This window comes from Scyliorhinus torazame, chromosome 9, assembly GCF_047496885.1.
Source record: "Scyliorhinus torazame isolate Kashiwa2021f chromosome 9, sScyTor2.1, whole genome shotgun sequence".
In the NCBI taxonomy this organism is placed as follows: Eukaryota; Metazoa; Chordata; class Chondrichthyes; order Carcharhiniformes; family Scyliorhinidae; genus Scyliorhinus; species Scyliorhinus torazame.
This window is the reverse complement of record NC_092715.1, coordinates 248,411,691-248,437,924: the sequence shown is the minus strand read 5'-3', so window position 1 is coordinate 248,437,924 and position 26,234 is coordinate 248,411,691. Positions and strand designations below refer to the sequence as shown.

Below are 26,234 nucleotides of genomic sequence, written 5' to 3'. Positions count from 1 at the left end.
TGGAATTCTTGGAGGATGTAACTCATAGAGTTGATGAGGGGTGTTGCCAAATCGGCACCGGAGTAACCAATAATGTTGCTCTTTTTAATGAGTGGAATACTATCCCGCCAATCGGCACCAATAATATTGCCAAATTAACTAGATATGGCAGTTATTAATGATAATATTGCTTTTCAGCGTCGTCAGGTATCAAATGACACCACCACAAGGCTTTACCGGATATCGATCACAGACCAAACAACCAGTTCATCAGTTAAAGTTCAAAGATAGTTTATTTACACACAAGGATTACTTCAACATACAACATAAAACACTACAAGTTAAACTACACCTAACAACTACAATAACCTATACTCAACGTCAGGGCAACCGGCTCTTTGCAGATGAACAAGGCCTTTGTCTGGATCTTGCGTGGCTTACCCTTTGTTTCTGCTGGGCTCATCCATCTGGTAGCGGTCGTTGGTCTTGAACTTGTCTTCTGGTCGTAATGCTACACTTGATTTTAGGCGTAGGCCGGGGCCAAGAGAGACCAAACACATGGCTGTGTCTCTTTTTATCCCCCTGGGATTCTGCGCTCTTTGGGGCGGTCCTTAGCTTTGGACTCAATAATTCGACAGGCTTCGATCACTGCCTTCGATTTTGGCCAATAAAGGGGCGGGTGCCTTGATGGCTAGGCGTGTCCTGAGCGGTCATTGACCTTGGCTGTTTGGGCTTTCTTAGCAAAGGGAGTGGTGCCGGTTAGTCTGCATCTGTATCGGTTATCTGAGTACAGTCCTTTTGTTCTGGGGAAATGGACCATTAGAATGCAAACAAGCGGGGGTTTCGATCGTGTCTAGCTATCTGGGTTGCAAATACACACACAAGCTCTGAGTGTGTCTGAGTCCTGGTTGGCCATAATTCCCATGGACCTTTGCAGGTGGCCATCCCAGATGGCGACAGGGGGAGCCAGTGGACATGATTTATTTGGACTTTCAGATGGCTTTTGACAAGGTCCCACATAAAAAATAAGTGTGTAAAATTAAAGGATATGGGATTAGGGGTATTGGACAGAGATGGATAGAAAACTGGCTGGCAGACAGGACGCAAAGAGTAGGAATAAACGGTCTTTTTTCGAATGGCAGGCAGTGACTAGTGGAGTGCTGCAGGGATTGGTGCTAGGACCCAGCTAATAACAAAATATATATATTTTTTATTTTAAAGTATCCAATTATTTTTTTCCCCCCAATTAAGGAGCCAACCCATCTACCCTGCACATCTTTGGGTTGTGGGGTTGAGACCCATGTAAACACAGGGAGAATGTGCAAACTTCACACGGATAGTGATCCGAGTCCTCGGCGTGGTGAGGCAGCAGTGCTAACCATTGCGCTACTTTGCCACTCAAATCACAATATATATTAATGATTTAGATGAGGGAACTAAATGTTATATTTCCAAAACTGCAGATAACACAAAGTTGGGTGGGAGGGTGAGCTGCAAGGAGGATGAAGAGATGCTTCAGTGTGATTCGGACAAGCTGAGTGAACAAATGCATGGCATACGCAGTATAACGTGGATAAGTGTGAAGTTATCCACTTTGGTAGCAAAAACAGGAAGGCAGATTATCTGAATGGTTTTAGACTAAGAGAGGGGAACATGCAACGAGACCTGGGTATCCTTCAAGGGCTTGGTAAATTCAAGTATGAATTTCACGTTACATTGCTTCAAGACGCTAAGCCTGTATGCCTATGCACCACCAGGAGGGTGTCAGACCCATTGCTGGCAAAAGTTAAAGAAGAGCTTGGCAGAATGTTAGTATAGATGTCATATCACCCGCAACCGAACTAACCAGGTGGTGTTTAGGGTGTGTGTCAGTACCCGAGCTAAATGGCCAGTTCAAGCTTTGGTAGTCCTCATGCAATTAATCAAAGCAGAGAACAACCGTAATGTAAGAGGCCGGGGTGTCCTCGTACATCAGTCTCTTAAAGTAAACATACAAGTGCAGCAGGCGGTAAAGAAGGCAAATGGTATGGTGGTCTTCATAGCGAGAGGATTAGAGTACAGGAGGAGTAATGTCTTGCTACAATTACACCCTGGTGAGGCCACGCCTAGAGTATTGTTTTCAGTTTTGGTCTCCTTGTCTAATGAAGGATGTTCTTGCTTTTGAGGGAGTCCAACAAAGGCTTACCAGGCTGATTCCTGGGATGGCAGTGCTGACGTATGAGGAGAGATTGAGTTAGTTCAGATTATATTTGTTGGAGTGTAGAAGAATGAGGAGGCATCTCACAGAAACTTATAAAATTCTAACAGGATTAGCCAGGGCGTATGCAGGAAGGATGTTCTTAATGGTGGGGGAGTCCAGAAACAGGGGTCACAGTATGAGGATACGGGATAGACCATTTTGGCCTGACCTGAGCGGACGTTTGTTCACCCAGAGAATGGTGAGCCTGTAGAATTCTCTGCCACAGAAAGCAATTGAGGCCACAACATTGCATGTTTTCAAGAAGGAGTTAGATCTTGTGGCTAAAGGGATAAAAGGATATGGGCAGAAAGCGTGAACAGGTTGCAGAGCGAGATGGTCAGCCATGATCATAATGAACGACGGAGCTGACACGAAGGGCCAAATGGCCAATGCCTGCTCCTATTTTCTGTGTTTCTAAGTCATTGACTCTACCCATAAACCCATCTACCCACCCTAACCTCTCACCCACCTTATCCCCCTCTCCATTCCTCTTCAAAAAAACTTTGGCACATTTGAACTCTACTTACTAGAACACAGCAGCTGGTGCCATAAAAAAGGGGGCATGGCTAATGAATGGATTCTCTCTATTGTTTCCTCCAAAGTTTCCTGCGCTGGATCTGCCATGAGAAGATCGGCCAAAAAATCTGAGGAAGGTAAGTGGGTATTCTTTTGTCTGATTGGGATGAAAAATAGAGGTTTTGATCATGATCAGGTGATTTGGGTCCTAGACTTGGATGTGCAGGGCATGGTACTGACATGATTTGTAAAGAGGATAATGATAGACTTCAAGAGAACACGGATAGGCTGGTGGAATGCGCAGACACACAGCAGATGAAATTTAATGCAGAGATGTGTGAAATGATACATTGAGTAGGAATTAGAAGATGAAATTTAAAATGAAGAGTACAACACTAAAGAAGGTACAAGAACAGATAGATCGGAAGTACATGAGCACAAATCATTGAAGGCAAATGAACAAGTTGAGAAGGTGGCTAAAAAGGCATATGAGATCCTCGGCTTCACAAATATTGGCAGAGAGTGCAACAGCCCATAAAATGATGTTGAATCCTTATAAAAATTGGTTGGGCCTCAGCTAGAGTATCATTTCCAATTCTGCACATCACATTTTAGGGAGGATGTGAAGGTTTTTACGAGGGTGCAGAAACAATTGACGAGGATAATTCTAGGGATGAGGGACTTCGATCCTGTGGGTAGATTGGAGAAGCTGGGGTTGTTATACTAAGAAAAGAGGGGTTTTGATAGGGGTATTCAAAAAACTTGAGGGGTCTAGACAGAGTGGATAGCGAGAAATTGTTCCCATTGGCAAAAGGGACGAGAACCTGAAGACATCTGCTGAAGGAGAATGGAGGGGAAATAAACAGAAACATGAGGAAGAATTTCTTTAAGTAGCGAGTGGTTACGATCTGGAATATACTGCCTGAGAGTATAGTTGTGACAGATTCAACTGTGATTTTCAAAGGCGAATTGGATTACTATCTGAAACAAAATCATTTTCAGGGCTATGGGGAAAGGGTGGGACAATGGGACTAGATGAATTGTTCTTCCAGAGAGAGGGCATGTACAAGATGGGCTGATGGCCTCCTTCTGTGCTGGAAACATTTTATGATTCTAAAAGTGTGCAAGTTTACAAAAGCAGGTTTCATTTTGAGGACGACACAGAAAACTGATAATGGGAATATAAAAATAAGAATGAATAGATGCTTTTGTACCAGGAACTGAATCATATCTCTGTGCACTGCTCCAATTATCCCCTGCCTTCTCATCTAATTTTAATCAAAAGACGATATATTTAGACTCAATTTCACAAGTAAGCACTACCAATGTTTCCTTTGAGCACCTGAAAGTTCCCACACAGGCCACACACAAGTCATCCTATTTAAGTTACTTTCCGTGAAATGCTCATGCAAACGATATTTAGAAGGGCCCTTGGTGTGAACAAATCACTTGCACATTCCAAAGAAAAGGTTAGTATTATGTTGATCATCATCTGCCAAACTGAACAGTGCACATTGCCAGTCAACCTTTTCCATTATAAAAATTTACATCTGTGAGAAAAACTATATTAATTGACATTGTGTTTGGGTTACGTTTTGTGCCGAGGACTCTATTTTGTGATTCGAAAACAGTGGGCAGAATTCTCCCAAAGAATTTCTAATTTTGGTCTCCAGCGGGAAACGAGGTGTGGTTCGCGCCGGGTGGTTGGGCCCCAAACAAGATCGCAATCCACCAACAATTAGAGTGTTTTTTTTTGGGGGGGGGGGGGGGGAGTTTTGCACCGGCACTGAAAGGCCTGAGAGGAGTGGGGCCTAAATACATTTGTGAAGGGTTCCCCAATCTCAAAGTGACAGGAAAGAACCCCCCTCTAGCCCCACAACATCACCAGCATCAGGGCTTCAGTGTCCAGCACCGCCCCCCCCCATCTCGGTGGCATCAACCCCTTCTACACCCCCACCCAAAGGATTGTTGGCATTGGTGCATTAAGGCCCTCCCCATTGGGTTTCCCTTCAGACCTCGCCCCCTCGTCAGCATCAGCCCCTCCCCCCCCCTGCCAGTACCAGTGCCCCACCACAGGTGAGCGACATCCCACTATGGGGTCACCAATACCCCACCTCCTTCATGGCCCCCTCATGCTCCACCTCCTTTCAGGCCTCCCACCCTTTCAGGCCACATTCCCTTGCACGCTTCATTCTCTTGGCAGTACCAACCTGGCACTGTCCCAGAATCGTTGAGAGCCATCCTATCAGTGCCAGTTTGGGACTGGCAGAGTGCCAAGGCCATATCCCCGACGACGCATTTAGGGGCTCTCCCGTTATTCTCCCAGCATTGCGGGATGTGCGTTGGATGCAATGCACCTGGCGAATCATTCCCCCAACTTTAGCACAAAACTGCTGAAATAGTTAGCACTTGAAGCAGCTCAAATCCTCAAGGTCCCTTGCTGGAGTCACAAAGATAGTTATTTTACCTTATCCCCAGGTGCAGTTAGACAAGCATTTTAAAGAATGAAGGTAATGGATCTCTACCATTCTGGCTGTGAGCTCTAGTATGTTGAGTTAATGGAAATGAATGTAAATAAAATCTGGAGCTGAGGATATAAAAACTGGACCAGTGTAACATAAAGTTGAAAAACAATTAAGTGTTGACCCAGCAGCCACTGAGGTCAGGATTTGCAGTGAGGTTTCCCTCATATTTCATGTGTCCACACATGTTATCTGTTGTAATTTCTTCTGATAAATTAAAGAGCAAAAAGATTTTACATCAATAACGCTCATTCCTGACAGAGTGACTACTCCAAGCCTCTCTCTCCAGAATTTCTAACATGTTGAAATTTGTACGTGAACTGCCCATGTAAACTTGGCATGCTGTAATTATATTGCAATGCCACCATATGACAGATTTACATAAGCAGTTTCCATTCCAAGTTGAGAGAAAGCATTTTAAAAATTGAAATATATCTTCAGTGAAAGCATTGAGCAGAGGCCAGCAGTTGCCCCAAAGTAAACATGAAAAGCGAAAGGGAGAAAATTCACTAAAAACACAAAGTTGTGGATTTGTCCACCCTACTCTTTGATCAAGGGATTCTTTTCACTTCACAATTTAGATACCAAACTGCTGCTAGTTTCACAGCATAAGTACACCACAACTTAAATCTTTTTGTTTCAGAAGTTACGTATAACGGACATGGAAAAGGATAACTGACAAATGAACAATATTTACCTCCAGACAGCGCAGAGGTGAAGGTATTAGCAATTTCTTGAGAGCTGTATTATCGATCAGCAGCAGTCCTAAGTTTTTAGTTTGCTTGATACTGACTGTGTCAGTGTGTTGTTTGTGATATTTCTCCAGCCAACTCACAAAGAAAAAAATATCTGCATTAAAAGTAAACACCAGATTTAACATTTTGGCACTTACCAACGTATTTACAGTTGAAGTATTAATGCTAATATTCTTGTTTTTAAAAAAATACAATTTTAAATTAAAGCAATATTTCCATATTTCCAGATATTAACTGTGTGTTTAGTCTGAAGATTAAAGTACCAGCAATAAATGGAAGGGTAGTAAAATAATCAATATCAAAGCCTTAGTCTGTGTGGAGTTTGCACTTTCTTTCCATGTCTGCGTGGGTTTCCTCCGGCTGCTCCCGTTTCCTCCCACTGTCTAAAGGTGTGCGGGTTAGGCGGATTAGTCATGCTAAATTTCCCCACAGTGACCAAAGATGTGCAGGTTAGGGTGGGGGTATAGGCCTAGGTAGGGTGCTCTTTCAGAGGGTCAGTGCAGACTCGATGGGCCCAATGGACTCCTTCTGCACTGTCGAAATTCTATGGTTTTTAGTATGTGCAGAGGCTGAGAGATTCCAGTTTTGTGCAATGATAAGGGTATCAGAGCAGTGAAGATGAAGGGAAGATTTAATGAAAGTGTTCAAGACATTGAGGAGTTTTGTACAGCACATAAAAAGAAACTGTTTCTGCTGGTAGGAGGGTTGGTGACTAGATGACACATCTTTTAGGCAATCAGTGCAAGAACCAAAAGAGACATGAAGTGAAATGTTTTTACTCAGTGGATGATAATGAGCTGGAACACTGCCTTAAAGGGCGCTACAAGTAAATTCAAAGCGGCCTTTAAATGGGAATTAGATAAATACTTGAGGAGGAAAAAAATTGCAGGGCTTTGGATAAAGAGTAGAGGAACAGAATTAACTATATGGGCTCTTTCAAAGAGCTGTCAACTGGTGTTATGGGTGGAATGCCCTCCTTCTGTACAACATTATTCTCTGAAATATGAAAGAATTAAATATTAAAATTTGTTCGGGCATGATAAAATGAACCAGACAGAGATAATTTGGAAAACGCTGTCCAATTTACATTGCTCTCAGAGAATTTACAACCTGAGAACCAGAAAATTAAAGACCCACCTCATATCAATCTTCACATTAGAGGATAAAATGCCAGGGATATAAGGGAAACTATAAATAAATCAAGTGGAGGACCTAACTATATTCAACAGAAGTAGAAACATGATGATGGAGAAACTAATATTCTTAAAGAAAGACAAATCTTCAGGACCAATGCTTTCGATCGTAAGGTATTAAAAGAAGGGGCGATGAAATTATTGCTACATTATGCATGGTCTTCCAAAACCTTCTGGATTGCGCCCATGGGTTGGAAAACTACAAATGTTAATATGTCAATTATTTTAATAGAATAAGATATGCAAACTAGGAAAATATAGAGTACGATTCTCCGAAACGGGCACAGGGACAACCGATTCTGTCCCCCACAGGGGGCCAGCATGGCGTTCACGCCGCTCCAGCCTCCCTTCCCGGCACCGCGCCAACCCGCGCATGCGCAGTTGGGCCACGCCAACCTGCGCATGCGTGGGGGACTTCTTCAGCGCGCCGGCCCCGTCACAACATGGCGTTGGGGTTCAGGGGCCGGCCGCACAACAAAGTAGGCCCCGGGGCGGGGAGGCCGGCCCGCCGATCGGCTGAAGCGGAATGCTCGTGGTTATGTAAGATGTATATTTATTGCATTGACTATTTAGAGACTATTTACCTTGAACTGTCATTTGCCTGTTAATTCACTGGTTCTGATTTGTGTTCAAGTAAAAGTTACAAAAAGTTAAATCTTGTTGGTTATCTCTTCATTTGGGAGTCATTTGGTTAATTTGGTTTATGGCACTTACATGGAGTTTGTAACATGGAAAAGCTGCCAACTTAATTCAATGTCTTTTACAGCATTGGAGTAGCGAATGAACCACAGGGCATTGTGATCATGTTTATATAAAACATCTGGCGGAGGAACTGTTCATGGGTAGTTTTGAAGTGTGATTTCACAAACTTTAAACTCCATAGATGGATCTCATTTTGGTACTGGGAATAATATTCATGGAATGGTTTTGAAATTATATGAAATAGCTTGTTAATAGTATTTTCCTTCAACCCTATATTCACTTGGAGGTTTTATTTTCATGAGAACATTAGAAAGAGGAGCAGAGACTTCCGGTTGCGGCGATGCACTGCTAAGCCGCACATTTCGGCAGCTCCCGTTCTAACGGACTTTTGGGCTCTTTTCGGGAGCCCCAAAGGAAATTATTTCAGACCAAACCCAGTGTGGGGTGACGAAGGAAGGTCCCCCCCGCCCCGGGTGTGTATGGAAAAGACCAGTGGCAGTGGCCAGATTGCGAAGGATCCTTTGGAGCAGCGGCAGAGAAGAGAAGGAAGAAGCAAGATGGCGGCGGATGGAGCCCAGACGACATGGGGCCCGGACCAGCAGGAATTCCTCCAACGGTGTGTGGAGGAACTAAAGAACGAGGTGCTGGCGCCGATGTTATTGGCAATCGATGGGCTGAAGGAAACACAAAAGGCCCAGGCGATAGAGCTCCGTGGAGTGAAGGCAAAGGCAGCCGAAAACGAGGATGAGATACAGGGCCTGGTGGTAAAAACGGAGACGCATGAGGCGCTACATAAGAGATGTATCGAAAGGCTGGAAGCCCTGGAAAACAGCTCGAGGAGGAAGAACTTCCGGAGTCTAGGTCTCCCCGAAGGAACGGAGGGAGCTGACGTTGGGGCTTATGTGAGCACGATGCTCCATACGCTAATGGGAGCAGAGGCCCCCTGGAGGTGGAAGGGGCTCACCGGGTCCTTGTGAGAAGACCAAAGGCGGGAGAACTACCAAGGGCGATAGTGGTGAGATTTCACCGCTTCACGGACAGAGAGGCTGTTTTGAGCTGGGCCAAGGAGGTACGGAGTAGCAGGTGGGAGAATGCGGTGATACGAGTGTATCAGGACTGGAGCGCGGAGGTGGCGAGAAGGAGGGCGAGCTTCAATCGGGCCAAGGCGGTGCTTCACAGGAAGAAAATAAAATTTGGGATGCTGCAACTGAGAGTCCGATGTTAGGGGGGAAACAACGAGGTTGTTGTACAGAAGTGTAAATTGGGGAATGGGAGGTTTATAGTACTGAAACGATAGACGGGGAATTTTTCTCCTCTAGACGGGGGGACACGGATAAATGTGGGCGCCGGTGGGGAAAAAGGGACTGAGAGGGGGGATGGGGAATGAGGGAGCTGCGCCATAGGGGGCAGGCCCCAATCGCGGGCCAGACCCCATCAGAGGCCCCACAGGCCGCCCCCCCCCGACCCTTCGCACAGAGTTCCCGCCGGCAGCGACTAGGGGTGAACAGCGCCGGCAGGACTCTGCTTGTTCCGCGCGACCGCGCGGCCCATCTGGGCCGTAGAATTGGCGGCCCCGCTGATTCCAGCGGTCCGCGGCTGGCGCTGCGTCAAATGCGCCGGCGCAAATGACGCCGATTCTCCGCACCTCGGAGAATCACGCGCCGGCGTCAGGGCGCGGTTGCGGCGATTTTCCGGCCCGGTGCGTGGCTCGGAGAATCGCCCCCATAGGCTCATTAGTCAAGTGTCAGTTGTAGGGAAGCTACGAAGCTCATTCTTATGGCCAGAGTGCTTACTCATTTGGATAAATATGACCAGATGAGAGAGAGGCAGCGTGCATTTGTAAAGGGTAACTCATGTCTTGGGAGATAAGGGATTGTTTATAGACGTTATTTGAATTGACCTCCAGAATGCACTCAACGAGATTCCTGTCAGGGATTGTTATCAGGAATGAGAGTGCATGGAATTGGAGGCATCCTATTTGCGTGGATAGAAAACTGGTTCTAACATGTAAGGCACAGAGAATACAGTTAAAAGGTACACACTCAAAATTAGCAGGACATGACTATGTGTGTTTGGAGAGCTCTGTAATGGGCCCACAGCTTTTCACTACACTTATAAATGCCTTGGATGAGGAAAGAGCATTACATCTAACTTTGTTGACAAATTGAAATTAGATACCTCAGGGAATAGTGTAGAATTAGCAAAGTTGCATGGATCATTGATAAATTAGATGAGTTGTCAAAACTCTGGCAGATGGAGATCAATGTGGGGAAGTCTATCGTGGTCCTATCAAAGGCAGACCAGACCATTTTTTTAAATGGGAAGAAGCTAGGAACTATGGATGAGCAGAACAATTTGGGGGTTTAAGAGTTAAAACGCCTGCGCGTGACCTATGTTCTGAGGCATTTTCCATATCTGGTTAAAGAATATCCTGCATGCCACAAGTATAGACATTTACAACATTTCATAAATTACCCTACAACATGTCATCCACAAATCTGTACAAATGTAACAATTAGGTCTGATTTCCGCCTCCACAGTTGTGGAGCAGCCCATTCATCTCCTAGAGTCTGTTCTTCTATTCAGTCAGATCATGATTGATCTGTATCTTAACTCCAGCTGCCTGCCTTGATTACGTAACTTTTAGCACCCTTGCCTCACAAATATCCACCAAATTCAGTTTTTAAATTTTAAATTGACCCCTACGTAGTTTTTGGGCAGAGAGCGTGACACCTTCTGGGCTAGTTCGTGGTCAACTCCAGCCCACTTGACCCAGATTCACAACACAATTGAAATTAATACCCACGGGGATGTGGGATTGATCAGCCATTTGCTCGGTGTCATTTCACAGCAACTGCTGTCCTCATCCTGAATAGCTGATGCCATGCTATTATGTATATTTTCCTTCAAGACAGGCATACTCTGGGAAATATTTGTACTTAAAGTGGATGGCAATGGGTTTACTACAAAAGGCTGTAACAAGTTGCTTTTTGGCAAGTCCAATTCACTGTAATGATCTTCACTGCAGATTATTTCAAGTCTCTGCAGCTTCAGAAATACTGCAACGATACAGCTTTTCTGGAGAAAGAGAGACTCACACCGCTCCTTTCCTCTGTGTGTGCAGGACTCAACTATCGTTCCTTGGTTCTCTGAAAAATCATCCCACATGAGCAGGATTCAATCACCGCCTGTTACCGGGCAGAATAAGGCCTTTTGGCCAACTCATTGGCCACCAGCCAAACAATCGAACCGAGTCCCACCTGATCTCTCGGGTGCCGAAACGTCTGAGTTCTATTGTCCGAAAGCTAAGAGTGTTCCTCTTGTTGGACATGGTCATTTTCTGGCACTTGATGGCACAAGTGTTGGTTGCTATTTAGCAGCCTAAGCCTGGAATGTTGTCTGGGAACTCCTGCAATTTAGCAATCTAACCACCATGATAGTGCCCCTCCCAATGCTGCTAAAGTGCAGTCAGGGCATGAGCTGATCCTTAATTCGCTCAGTTGATGACTGAGCTTCAACCACTGGTAATATGATGCCATGGTGTCCCTCCCAACACCTTCTGTTACCAGCCTCCCACTTCCCAGCCGGTCTTCAAGGGACTGGAAAAATTCAGTCTTATGTCCCAGGGCTGAGGTAATTGGCCTTAACAACCACAAATACATTCCTTTGCCTTAGGTATACCTCCAGCCTGTGGAGAGAAATGCCCCTGGTTCTCATTGGTCTGAAATGTGTTAGGCTCATTGGTGTCACACTCAATTAAAATGCTGCCTTTATGTCATCACACAGTGCCACTAAGGAAAACAATAACAGCACAGAGAATAGCTTGTTTGGTAAGCTCGACAGAAAGTCTTACTCCTTCCTTAAGCACTGATCCACATTCTATATTTTAATAGAAGTCTGTATAGTTAACGTGAAGAGATTCACGCGGATATATTACCAAGGCATTGATGAGTGGTTACTTTTATGCAGTTGCGCGAGAACAATGTTAAACAAAACCAGATCAAGTTAGTTTTATACCAAAATTTTCCTGAATATTTGCATATTGACAATCATACCATGTTCCTGTTTCTTGATAGCATCCAAATCCAGGCTTTCGTTTTCCAGAAAATTTACCCGAAACATTTCAAACATTTCTGCAAATATAATTGCTGCATGAAATCCTGACTCAAGAGAATCCTAAAAAGGAAAAGCATCGGAGAAATATTTAGAATCAAGTCACAGTAAAATGGAAGTGGGGGTGGGGATCCTTAAAACAAAAGTCACAATTATTTGTCATCAGTAAAAGCAGCACACGCTGGATGTATAATTGGCCTTGAGTTTAACTCCCACGCTCGCAAGAATGCAGGCGGTTGGGGCTTAACCACTTCTTTCTCGCCCGACCTGCTGGACATAATTTTGAATTGCAGGCAGCAGGGACATCCACCCCAAGCCAATGGGTCCTCTTTAAATGCACAAATGTTATCATCCGGACCCGTTCCATGATTTTAACCTGAGAACTGAAGTGGGAGCAATGATTGTTTCCTCACAAGGCCAAACCCCAACTTGTGAGGAAAGGGAGCCAGGGCGGAAGAGGCCAAGCAAGTCAAGTCCATATTTTTTTAGTTCTCTCGCTGTCGAACAAGAAACAGCAGGTGCATTAAATTATGCTTTAAAAATATACAACTGCTATTTTGTCGATCGTGTTCAACTGCTTATTTAAATATATTGACGTACGTAACTGGTTTATTGGTTCAGAATTTTAGTCTTTGGGATTGTTTGCTGTAACATTTTGATCATAAGTCAGACTCTTGAGTGTAACAGTCTTTTATATTGCTCATATGCCACTGGGACAGCAGTATTATATTCTCACGTCTGATGGTATGCAACGAGATAAAGACGATGAACTCTACAGGTGATTCTGAATCTCACATATCAAAGGAATGTCAAGCAAGCATCCAATGCCCCAAGAAAGGACATCCACCCTGCTGACCGCTTAATGGGCTCAGTGGCATTGTTAGCATACCGTCAAAGGACCAACCAATCAATAACTCCCCAGATCATGGTTGGACCACTTCTGGGAAAACATCCACATCTTTGCATTGAAAATCTCCATCCTCGTTCACGGCTGGTGAACCACTTTGGACATCCTAACTCTAATATAAAATAACTTCAACTCAAACCTGCTAAACTCCCACTGGTCTGGTGCACTGAACCACAGAAACAGCAGCTTTTAAGTTACTTGGTCATCTTTTCAATTATTTTTGTTTGTAAATACCAAGCCAATCCAAAAATATGCGTGTGTGTTTAGATAGTGTAATGATATTATGCATTGTCTAATTGATTTATTCGCTAGTAATTCCAATGGGACTTGGAACGGTTTCTGCTTACACGATTACATAAAGGGGAGACTGTTGTGACAGGCTTTGACCTGGAAGCAGTACAATAAAGAAAATTAGAAATGTCTTTGTTAGGTATGTGGAATCTGTGATTGTTTTTACAAATGTTTGAAAAGGACTTCTATGAGTTTGTATAAATTGTAAAGGGATCAATTGTAATTTTCTTGGATAATAAGAAATAAGACCTATGTGACCTTCTGACCCTTGGCTGGAAGAAGTATCAATGGGAAGGAGGTTAATAAACTGTCCGACACAAAGGAGATCTGCAGATAGAAAGAAGAGCTGCAGGGAAATGAGCTGGAGGGTGAAGATGATCAGCGCACAGATGCAGAGATAAAGATAAGGTAGAAGGAGATACAAAGAGGAACATCGAATTCTTGTGGGGAGGAGAAGCTGACCACTCTCAGGAAGAGGTCAGTTTTTCTGCTCAGCAGAAAAGGAGGCAGGAGTTCTCGGAGAAACTGTACAAGCTGGCTAAAAAAGAATAAAACATGGAAAGCAGTGTGAATGGCTCGGAGGTACTAAGGGTGAGATTCTCCAATCTCGTCCGTGTCCACCCCATTGCAAGTGAGAACGGAGAACTTGGCGCTCCAGCCAAAATTCCACTCACGTTCAGCAGAACCGAAAGATACCCAGCCATGAACGAGGATGGAGATTTTCAATGCAAAGATGTGGATGTTTTCCCAGAAGTGGTCCAACCATGATCTGGGGAGTTATTGATTGGTTGGTTGAAAAGGAACACTGGAAAGCTACATTACCGAAAGGTGTGTGGGGGGGGGGGGGGGGGGGGGGGTAATAGCTGCTGTCTCCTTGCATTCCTGACCTCCCCTGCATAAATAAATAAGAGTATATTGTGGAACTGTGGAACTATGTCATGACAAACATGCTGAAGCGGAATGCTCGTGGTTATGTAAGATGTATATTTATTGCATTGACTATTTAGAGACTATTTACCTTGAACTGTCATTTGCCTGTTAATTCACTGGTTCTGATTTGTGTTCAAGTAAAAGTTACAAAAAGTTAAATCTTGTTGGTTATCTCTTCATTTGGGAGTCATTTGGTTAATTTGGTTTATGGCACTTACATGGAGTTTGTAACATGGAAAAGCTGCCAACTTAATTCAATGTCTTTTACAGCATTGGAGTAGCGAATGAACCACAGGGCATTGTGATCATGTTTATATAAAACATCTGGCGGAGGAACTGTTCATGGGTAGTTTTGAAGTGTGATTTCACAAACTTTAAACTCCATAGATGGATCTCATTTTGTTACTGGGAATAATATTCATGGAATGGTTTTGAAATTATATGAAATAGCTTGTTAATAGTATTTTCCTTCAACCCTATATTCACTTGGAGGTTTTATTTTCATGAGAACATTAGAAAGAGGAGCAGAGACGTCCGTTTGCGGCGATGCACTGCTAAGCCGCACGTTTCAGCAGCTCCCGTTCTAACGGACTTTTGGGCTCTTTTCGGGAGCCCCAACAGAAATTATTTCAGACCAAACCCAGTGTGGGGTGACGAAGGAAGGTTCCCCCCCCCGGGTGTGTACGGAAAGGACCAGTGGCAATGGCCAGATTGCGAAGGATCCTTTGGAGCAGCGGCAGAGAAGAGAAGGAAGAAGCAAGATGGCGGCGGATGGAGCCCAGGCGACATGGGGCCCGGACCAGCAGGAATTCCTCCAACGTTGTGTGGAGGAACTAAAGAAGGAGGTGCTGGCGCCGGACGAAGGACTATATAGAGAGAGGTGAAGACTTCAGACAGCGTTTGACCTGCTGACCACAGGAAAGGCAGAGGCACAGTGGAGGAAGGCACAGAGGATGAGATATGAGTCTGGGGAAAAGGCGAGCCGGCTGCTGGCCCACCAACTTCGCAAGAGGATAACGGCGAGGGAGATTGGGGGAGTTAGGGATGAAACGGGAACTACGGAGCGGAGAGCAGGGAAGGTAAATGAGGTGTTTATGACCTTTTATGAGAGGCTATATAAGTCCCAACCCCTGGAAGGAAAAGAGGGAATGCAACAGTTTCTGGACCAACTAAGGTTCCCGAGGGTGGAGGAGCAGGAGGTGGCAGGTCTGGGGGTGCCAATTGAGGTGGATAAGGTGACTAAAGGACTGGGGGAATATGCAAGCAGGGAAGGCCCCGGGACCAGACGGCTTCCCGGTGGAATGCTACAGGAAATATGTGGACTTGCTGGCCCCGCTGCTGGCGAGAACCTTTAACGAGGTCAGAGAAGGGGGGATTCTACCCCCGACAATGTCGGAGGCGACGATATCACTAATCCTGAAGCGGGATAAAGATCCGCTGCAATGCGGGTCATATAGGCCTATCTCACTCCTAAATGTAGACACCAAGCTGCTGGCAAAAGTGCTGGCGACGAGGATAGAGGATTGTGTCCCGGGGGTGGTGCATGAAGACCAGACAGGGTTTATAAAGGGGAGACAACTGAATGTCAACGTTCGACGGCTGCTGGGGGTGATAATGATGCCCCCAACGGAGGGGGAGGCAGAGATAGTGGTGGCGATGGATGCGGAGAAGGCATTTGATAGGGTAGAGTGGGAGTATTTATGGGAAGTGTTGAGGAGGTTTGGGTTCGGGGAGGGATTTATCAGTTGGGTCAGACTCCTATATGGGGCCCCAGTGGCAAGTGTAGTCACAAACCGGCAAAGATTGGAGTATTTTCAGCTACACAGGGGAACAAGGCAGGGGTGTCCCCTGTCCCCATTACTGTTCGAGTTGGCAATTGAACCACTGGCCATAGCTTTGAGAGACACTAAGAAATGGAGGGAGGTGGTTAGAGGGGGAGAGGAACATCGAGTGTCACTCTACGCAGATGTCCTATTGCTATATGTTGCGGACCCTGTAGAGGGGATGACAGAGGTTTTGCAGATATTGAGGGAGTTTGGAGATTTTTCGGGATACAGGCTAAATATGGGGAAGAGTGAGCTTTTTGTAATACACCCCGGGGGCCAGGGAAGAGGAATAGACGCCCTGCCGTTAAGGAGAGTGGAAAGGAGCTTCCGATATTTGGGGATCCAGGTAGCTAGGAGCTGGGGTACTCTACACAAACTTAATCTGACGCGGCTGGTGGAGCAGATGGAGGAGGATTTCAAGAGGTGGGATATGCTGCCGCTCTCATTGGCGGGCAGAGTGCAGGCGGTAAAAATGATGGTTCTCCCGAGGTTTCTTTTCGTGTTTCAATGTCTCCCCATTCTGATCACGAAGGCCTTTTTCAAGAAAATAGACAGGAGCATTATGAGTTTTGTGTGGGCAGGGAAGACCCCGAGGGTAAGGAGGGGGTTCCTGCAGCGTAGCAGGGACAGAGGGGGACTGGTGTTGCCGAACCTGGACGACTACTACTGGGCCGCCAATGTGGCGATGGTTTGTAAGTGGATGAGGGAGGGAGAGCGGACGGCGTGGAAGAGGCTGGAGATGGTGTCCTGTAAAGGAATGAGCCTAAAGGCGCTGGTGACGGCACCGCTGCCGCTCTCCCCGAAAAGGTATACCACAGACTCAGTGGTGGTGGCAACCTTAAGGATCTGGAGGCAGTGGAGGCGACACAGGGGGGTGACGGGTGCCTCGGTGTGGTCCCCGATCAGGAACAACCATAGGTTTGTCCCAGGAAGGATGGACAGAGGGTTCCAGAGCTGGCAACGAGCAGGAATTAGGAAACTGAGAGATTTGTTTATAGACGGGACGTTTGCGAGCCTGGGAGTGCTGGAGGAAAAGTATGAGTTGCCCCCGGGGAACAATTTCAGATATATGCAAGTGAGGGCGTTTACGAGACAACAGGTGAGGGAATTTCCGCTGCTCCCGACACAGGGGATGCAAGATAGAGTGATTTCCGGGGTATGGGTCGGGGAGGGCAAAGTGTCCGAAATATATCAGGAAATGAGAGACGAGGGGGAGGCGATGATAGAGGAGCTGAAGGGAAAATGGGAAGAAGAGCTGGGAGAGGAGATTGAGGAGGGGCTGTGGGCTGATGCCCTAAGTAGGGTAAATTTCTCGTCTTCGTGTGCCAGGCTTAGCCTGATTCAATTTAAGGTTCTACACAGAGCACATATGACGGGAGCAAGACTGAGCAGGTTCTTCGGAATGGAGGACAAGTGCGGGAGGTGCTTGGGAAGCCCGGCGAACCACACACACATGTTCTGGTCGTGTCCGGCACTGGATGAGTACTGGAGGGGAGTGGCAAAGGTGATCTCAAAGGTGGTGAAGGTCCGGGTCAAGCCAGGCTGGGGGTTAGCGATATTTGGGGTAGCGGAAGAGCCGGGAGTGCAGGAGGCGAAAGAGGCCGGTAATTTGGCCTTTGCGTCCGTGATAGCCCGTCGAAGGATCTTACTCATGTGGAAGGAAGCGAAACCCCCCGGCGTGGAGGCCTGGATAAACGACATGGCAGGGTTCATAAAACTAGAACGAATGAAATTTGCGCTGAGAGGATCGGCTCAGGGGTTCTCCAGGCGGTGGCAACCGTTCCTTGACTATCTCGCGGAACGTTAAGGGAAAATAGATCGTCAGCAGCAGCAGCCCAGGGAGCACTATTTTTTGTTATTTTGTTAGTTCACTATATTATTTGAATAATAATGTTATTTATCAGTTACTGTGTTATTTTTTTATGTTGATTTGTAAAGTGGAAGAATTCTGTATGAAAACTTTAATAAAATTTTTTTTTTTTTAAAAGAAAGAGGAGCAGAAGTACACCATTAAACCTCTGCATCATTCTCTCTGAACACGGTGCCACCGCTATCTTACTGCCCATTCCCCATGTCCTTCAATTGCTTGTGAGACCAAACATCACAACAACCTTAATTTTATTCATTGATGGAACATCCAGGACCCTCTGGGGTAGTGGAAATTTACAATCCTTTGAACTGAGTAATGTCTCATCTCAGTTTTAAATGATTGTCCTCTTATCCTGAGACTGTGTCTCCAAGTCAAACAACCTTTCGGCATCTATCCTGTGAAGTACCTTCAGAATCATGTACATTTCAATGAGATCACCTCTTGTTCTTTTAAATCCGAAAGAATATAGACCCAATTTATACAGCTTCTCATCATAAGTCAACCCTCTCATCCCAGGGACCAAACTAATGATCTTTGTTGGACTGCCTCCAATGCAAGCATATCCTTCTTTGCAAATGGAAGCCAAAACTGCACACAGTATTCCAGCTTTGGTCTCACCTAAATCATGTACAACTGTAGTAAGACATCCTTATTCCTGCACTCCAATCCCCTTGCAATAGTGGCCATCATGCCATTTGCCTCTCTAATTGCTTGCCGTGCCTGCATGCTAATTTTGAGTTCCTTGTACGAGTACACTCAAGTCCTTCTAAACATCAACATTTACACTTCCCCACTCTTACTACCAAAATGAATAAACCTCACTCTTCCCCATGTTATACTACATGTGCCATATTGTTACCCACCCAATGTCTAATAATAATCTTCGAAGAATAATCTTTATTGTCACAAGTAGGCTTACATTAATACTGAAATTAGGGGGTAATTTAGCACAGTGGGCTAAAGAGCTGGCTTGTAAAGCAGAACCAGGCCAGCAGCGCAGGTTCAATTCCCATGCCAGCCTCCCTGAACAGGCGCCAGAATGTGGTGACTAGGGGCTTTTCACAGTAACTTCATTTGTGACAATAAGCGATTTTCATTTTCATTTTTTATTTCAATGAAGTTACTGTGAAAAGTCCCTAGTCGCCACATTCCGGCGCCTGTTCGGATACACAGAGAAAGACTTGAGAATGTCCGAATTATCTAACAATATGTCTTTCTGGACTTGTGGGAGAAAGCCGGAGCACCCAAAGGAAACCCACGCCGACACGGGGAGAATATGCAGACTCCACACAGACAGTGACGCAAGCCGGGAATCGAACCTGGGACCCTGGAGCTGTGAAACAACGGTGCTAATCACTGTGCTAATGTGCTTCTCTGTGTCCTACTCACAGCTTGCATCCTCAGCTAGTTTTGTATCGGCCGCAAACTCAAATACATTATTTTATGTCATTAGTATACATTGTAAATAGCTGAGCCCAGCATTGATCCTTGCAGCTCTCCGCGACTCGCAAGCTGCCAACTTGACACTGCCCCATTTATCCCTACTCTTTGCTTCCTATCTTTTAGCCAAATCTTATCCCTGCTAATATGTTATCCCAACTCCACAAGTCCTTACCTTGCACATTAACCCTTTCCCTGTTACTGACCAATGTTGACAATTCTAGTCTCTGCCAGCCAATAGCAAGATGCATTCCAACAGGGACAGCTTATTCCAAATTCTCAGCAAATGCTGCCACAATTAGTTAGTGGGAAGCGTGCAAGTGTCTCCCTTCATTAGCCAACATGGTGTACAGAACATCAAAAGCCCTCTGCATTCAATGGGACATTACTGAAACGCATAGCATCAAGGATTCAAATCCTTAAGCGTTAGGACAATAAGAAGTAATTACTGTGCTTTCAATTATATTTTTCTTCGCGAAAGGTGGAGTTTCTAGGAAGTAATTTCCACTGTTTAACTACTAAATCTTTTAATGTTCAAGGTAATCATACCAATATTTTCTGGATGGTTTCCACCAAATACATGTCATCTTCAAGGATGGCTGCCAGGCTTGGCCCTTCACCACAGGTTTTATCTTCAATTTTTCTGTTGATAAGGGGACTTGTGAAGGCATTGAAGTATGAATCCGACACAAGATTGGCTACTGAGAGAACAATTCCCTGCATTTGTAGAACAAAATCGGAAATCCCAGACTGGCAAAGAAATCACAAAAGAAGTGTTAAATCATCCTTACTCGAGTCAAAGTCCAGGTTTTCCGATAATACATTTTAGATTATTTCTGAAATGTTACGTTGGTTTCTTTTCTGAGGTGTTTGTAAATGTTTCCTCCATAATATCCCAATATCCAATAGACATTTGCTACTGATACACACTTGAACTGCTTTTGGCAATTCACCAGCTGCAGAGTCAATCTTCATTAATTACATGCATTCAATTTGGAATTATATACAGGGCTGGATTTTGAAACCCTGATGTGTGCTTTGAGAATGGTGGATGGGACCCATTCATCTTCCAAGCTCGTGACCTCTATCAGTTGAAGCACAAGGGCAGAGGTCGTATGGGAATGCTATCGTGTGCAAATTCCCCTCCAAGCCAGACACCATCCCGACTTGGAAATTTTCCACTGTCCCTTCACTGTCACTGGGTCAAAATCCTGAAGCTCCCTCCCTAACAGCACTGTGGGTGTGTCTACATTATCTGGACTGCAACGGTTCACGAGGGCGGCTCATCGCCACCTTCTGAAGAACAATTAGTGACGGCAACAAATTCTGGCCTAGCCAGCGATCCCCACAATACGTTGAAATTCCCACCACCAGCAACTTTGAACAGCGGCGGGTCTCAAGCCCACATGGAGCTGTTCCAACGGTGCCAGCTCCATCATAGAAGTAGACATTTCAGATCCCTGCAATTATCATGGAATCGGGTCAGGTCGGGTTTTGAAGATACTGATTCAAAGCTAAAGTGAACTGTGGAGGAAACCTGGTCTGGAATCAGAATCCGTTTGACTAGCGTTTTCAAAAATGTTGCTGACTTCGCATTTCATTATGGTAGTTTAGATATGGGGCAGCACGGTGGCGCAGTGATAGCACTGCAGTCTCACGGCGCCGAGGTCCCAGGTTCGATCCCGGCTCTGGGTCACTGTCCGTGTGGAGTTTGCATGATTTCCCCGTGTTTGCACGGGTTTCGCCCCAACCCATAGATGTGCAGGTTAGGTGGATTGAACACACTAAATTGACCCTTAATTGGAAAAAATGAAATGGGTACTCTAAATTTATTTTTAAAAAATAGTAGTTTAGATATGTTTCTAATACAGTGATTGATAGGCCTTTTTTTAAGATCATTACATTGAAATGTACTATGAAAATGAAGAGGTTTTCAGGTCTATTATCAACTTGAAAAAGTGTTCTCTACATTAAAAATAATTGAAATTCAGATATGACTGTGTCAATTGTCCCTTTGTTTTAATCTATTTGTGGTATTATAGGTATTACGGTACCTGATAGGCTGGAGCGCCATTGGTGGAAACTGTATGCTTTCTATTGGCTAGGATGTATGGTAGCTCTGCCCTGCTAGGCGGGGTATAAGAGCCCGTGCTGCCCCAGCAGCCATCATTCTGTACCTGAGCTGCTGGGGGAAACATCTAGCTTATTAAAGCCTTCAGTTGGACTACAACCTCGCTTTAGTGGTCAATGATTGTGCATCACTATTCAATGAATTTCAGTCCAGACATCTCTTTCCCCATTTCAAAGCTTGGAAAAAGCCCTTTGAATAAATCCAAAGACTTTAATGTGAGCTTTAGAGATTTTGTTGACATAACTGGAATTACATTACAAATGTTTGGCTGAGTTCCAAGCCCATTGTCAGAATCCTCCTGTTAATCCCAGATTGTCTCTTGTTTTTTCCCTTTTAATGTCTGTTATTTTGCTGTTCAATTTTTGTACAAGGATAATTAATGTGCTCTTTAAGATTGACTTCACCTTTAATTTGAGCAGCTGGTAAACTGAGGGTTGACCTATGGCCCCAAGGCAAGGCAGGTTGCAAGAAGTTGTTTACGTTTCAGATCAGCAGATGTCAGCGAGATCAGTGCTGAGGCATCTGGATGGACGTGACTGTTGACCAATAGGCTGTTTTGAATTGCCGGGCCTTGTCAATGGACCCTACCAATTGGTCGGAATTTTTTTTTTCTGTGTAACTGTGTTTTCTTTTTTACTATTGTTTTGGGCTAGAAGACTGGAGGACGCAGCACTGATCTTTCTCTCGTCTAATGGATTACTTCTAAAGATCCAGGGTGGAAACATCGCACTCTGAACAACCAGACTGAACTGCAAGAAATTCCAGTCACCAGCTGAAGGCAGGGTTCAGATATTTAAAACAGTTTTAAAATTTCATGTCAGTAAGGCTGTTGGTCATTCTGGTGGAGTTGGAACCAAGTAAGAATTAAACAGGCCTGGGGCTATTCCTTTGAATGAAACTCCTCAATAATAAAAGTTAAAGTGCCTCTCCAGAGTAAACCCTATTGCCTGGTAGTACTGACTGAATGCCACCACCAGAAGACCATCTCTAACACTACATCAGTGGCTTCGATCCCCATGCATCCTGGGGGGTTAGCTTGCTGCAGTTACTTCAACATCAGAAGCAAGAACACTTACCTTTCATTTCATATTAATTCCCTTTTTTTTAACACCCTTTTCCCTCCCTCTGTGTGTGCCTGTCTTGTGTGTGGTTAGGTAGAGGGTGGGATGGTAAAAGGGGGGGATAGTAGATTAGCTGACCGTTATTCCATTATTATTATTGCATATTTCAACTTTGTTTCGATTATAAATAAACAGTTTTGGTGTTCAACTTACAAACCTGGTGGCTATAACACATTGAGTAGTCAAAGGGCCAAAGATTCTGCAAATGTTACACAAATTATGGGTTGATTCATTCAAGTTGGGACTCTGGGGCTGTGGGGCTGGAATCGACAGCGCACTAGCCCAGGATGTCATAACACCATTAATGGTTTCAGCTCAGCTGGGATTATTTACACAGCCGTAAAGCAGACTTTGCAATTATTTACCATGGCAGTTTTAAGAGCTCTTTGACAAGATTATATTTTTTATTGAGTTTTTAAGACTGTTTGTTTTGAGCATTTATGAGCATCCCAAAGACATTTCAATTTTATTATAGGGATCGTAAGTTCGGTATGCAATGGATACTGAGTGAGTGGGCATGGGAGGAAGATGGGACAGTGAGGGAGGTGAAGGGGTGAGGATATATTGGGATAAAGGGTGATCTTGGGGGATATGAGGAGGCATGGGGGTATAAACGAGGTATGATGGTGAAGTGGGTAGGGTATGAGGACTAGGGAGCCTCATCACTCATCTCCAGGAGTGGCCCGGTGGCTCAATGACCCTTTTAATCTGCCCACCACAGCATCTGCCCACCTCCCATCTTTACATTAGGCCTGCTTCCAGAGGTAACAACTCCAACCCCATCCCAGTCTATAACAGACCATCATGAAAGTAGCATTGGAAATCACTGCTTTTCTGAATAGTTCATCTTTCTAATTAATTTGCCATTTCACTGTGTTCCTTTGCTGATTTTTAAAATCCTATTTCAACTTTGAGGACCGTTACAACTTCAAAGTATGGAATGGCCTAACTCCCCAAACCAAGAGAAAAACCTGGCTTATAAAAACGTCATTCTGTTTCGTTTCTGAGTTTGTCCCTTTACTACTTTGAAGTTGTAACGGTCTTCAAAGTTGAAATAGGATTTTAAAAATCAGCAAAGGAACAAAGTGAAATGGCAAATTAATTAGAAAGATGAACTATTCAGGAAAGATTTTTGTTTCTCAGGTAACTAAAAATAGTAACATTCGAAAAATGTAACTGAGAATAAAAACACAAAATTAAATATTCTGTACAAACCTCAAAGTCTCCAAATGGAGGACGAAACAACAAATCCTGATAACTTAGTATCATGTCTACAAGAAACATTGGTACAAACACTTGTTCATTCTGGCGACCTTCATTCTCAAGATCTTCATCATCAAGATCTTCATCCTGGATATCTTCAACAGCGGGAATGCTGACCACTTGTGCAACCGACTAAGGAAGAAAAATACATAAATATAAAACAATTTTATCATCAAAATACTTTACAAAATGTTACAACACCCTGGGAAGTGCGCTGTCAGCTCCAGCCATATCGGTACCAGAATCACAACCCAAGTGAATTAACCAATAATTCTTACAAAAATACCCAGGTCTTTGGCCCCTTGCTGCCCAATTGTTGCAGTCACCAGGTTTGTAGGTTTAAACACAATTACTATTTACTTATAACAAGGACCCTAATGAATTATGTAGCAAATACAACTGGTTAACTGTTAACTAATTCCTAACTCACCACTTTAACTTGCCCCAACCCTTTACACCTGCACAAGACAGACAAACACAGAGGAAAGGAAAGGGACAAAAAATAACAATCAAAAGGAAAAAGCGTCTTTGTTTTGGATGATGTTTTTTTTAGCACAGCTTCCTTCACAGCAAGCCTGTAGGTTAAAGTCTTTGCTTTCCGTGTATACATGTCTTCTCTGTAAAATCATTAATTCATTCAGGTTCTCTATAGTTTAGGAATGCAGTACCCATAGCTTTTCAGGAGATGCATCTTACGTCCCTTCAAACTTTTCTGTCAGTTCATGATTTGTATTCAGGCCTCTGTAGTTTCAGAAATACAGCACTCTGGAGGCTTTCTGGAGAGGGATAGCACTCACAGCAGCCTTTCAAGAGAGAGATAGCACTCAATGCAGACTTTCTGGAGAGGGATAGCACTCACAGCAGGCTTTCTGGAGAGAGATAGCACTCAGAGCAGGCTTTCTGGAGAGGGATAGCCCTCAGAGCAGGCTTTCCAGAGAGGGATAGCACTCACAGCAGGCGTTTTGGAGAGGGATTGCACTCAGAGCAGGCTTTCTGGAAAGGGATAGGACTTAGAGCAGGCTTTCTGTAAAGAGATAGCATGCACAGCAAGCTTTCTGGAGAGGGACATCACTCAGAGCAGGCTTTCGGGAAAGGGATAGCACTCACAGCAGGCTTTCTGGAGAGGGATAGCACTCACAGTAGCGTTTCTGGAGAGTGATAGCACTCATAGCAGACTTTCAAGAGAGAGATAGCACTTAGAGCAGGCTTTCTGGAGAGGGACAACACTCACAGCAGCCTTTCTGGAGAGTGATAGCACTCAGAGCAGGCTTTCTGTAAAGGGATAGCACTTAGAGCAGGCTTTCTGGAGAGAGATAGCACTCACAGCAGGCTTTCTGGAGAGGGATAGCACTCACAGCATGATTTCTGGTGAGGGATAGCCCTCACAGCAGGCTTTCTGGAGAGGGATAGCACTCACAGCAGGCTTTCTGGACAGGGATAGCACTCACAGTAGGCTTTCTGGAGAGGGATAGCACTCACAGCAGGCTTTCTGGAGGGGGATAGCACTCACAGCAGGCTTTCTGGAGAGGGATTTAGTCAGTTCTGCCTCTGTCTTTCTTGAGAGAGAGAGATAGAACTCACATCAGCTTTTCTGTGGAGTGTATGTGGGTTCTTACCCCTGGGCTTCTAGATTGAAAACTGAAACTCTTTGGGACTCTGGAAAATATTCCACCGGGATATAATCCAATTACCACCTGTTATCACGCAGGGTACGGCCTGTTAGGCCAATTCATTGGCCACCAACCAATCAATCAAACCAAGTCCCAGTCCATCTCTCTCACTGGTGCCAACAGGTCTGTGATCTTCTATTCAAACCAGCACAGGCTAGCAAAGTGATCTCTCCTGTAACTTCTGGATTCTTCTGCTTGAATTACAGATACAGGCTGCTTGCCTTAAAAAGACATGTCCATTAATGATCCATGGATCAAAATAAGGATGGCAAAATAAAATAAAGGGGAAAAAAGGAGAATAAACAGGAAGGACCCTTACAACAATTAGATCTGATCCAACAATCTGTTAAGAATTATTTGGCTATAAATGTAATTAAAGTGTGTGGCTGTTAAAGCACTTGGATCTCATGATGTGACATCTTTCCTGTGACTGAAATTAACGATGATGTGCATCACAATGGTTTGTGAAAACCTGGCAGTCACTTGATGTGGTTCCCAGCTCTGATGCATGTCATACAAAACAGCATGAATTCAAATTTCAGCAAGCTCATGTGCAATTACATCAGCTGCACATAGGACAATATTTTTAAAAATATTGGGCTAGTCAGTGTAGGAGAGCATCCATCGGACATGCACTGCAATTTGAACTGCCCACTTAACATTTACACTGGAGCCTTTGCACTTGGCATTGTTGGCTCCAGGCGGGGTGTGGAGTCAACGCAGTCGGGAAGCAAATTCTCGATGTAATGTCAGTGCAGCCACACCC

The 26,234-nt window shown here is 44.7% G+C and overlaps 1 protein-coding gene and 1 long non-coding RNA gene across 3 annotated transcripts in view; one reads left to right on the top strand and one right to left on the bottom strand.

Moving 5' to 3' along the window:
• Positions 1-26,234, bottom strand: part of dnah6 (dynein, axonemal, heavy chain 6) — a 522,203-nt gene that overhangs the window by 393,518 nt on the left and 102,451 nt on the right. The window contains exons 10-13 of the mRNA XM_072517256.1: positions 23,751-23,930; positions 19,833-20,033; positions 11,962-12,082; positions 5,954-6,105 (exon numbers count right to left, since the gene is read on the bottom strand). Coding sequence (XP_072373357.1) covers positions 5,954-6,105; positions 11,962-12,082; positions 19,833-20,033; positions 23,751-23,930 — 654 coding nt within the window. The remainder of the gene's footprint in view (positions 1-5,953; positions 6,106-11,961; positions 12,083-19,832; positions 20,034-23,750; positions 23,931-26,234) is intronic.
• LOC140429809 (uncharacterized) overlaps positions 7,640-26,234 on the top strand; it is an 85,715-nt gene continuing 67,120 nt past the window's right edge. Inside the window, exon 1 of one of the 2 annotated variants that reach the window (XR_011949209.1) lies at positions 7,640-7,744. This is a non-coding gene — a long non-coding RNA (uncharacterized lncRNA). Of the gene's footprint in view, positions 7,745-14,172; positions 14,192-26,234 lie in introns of those variants that run through there. The other variant, XR_011949210.1, reaches the window with a different exon arrangement.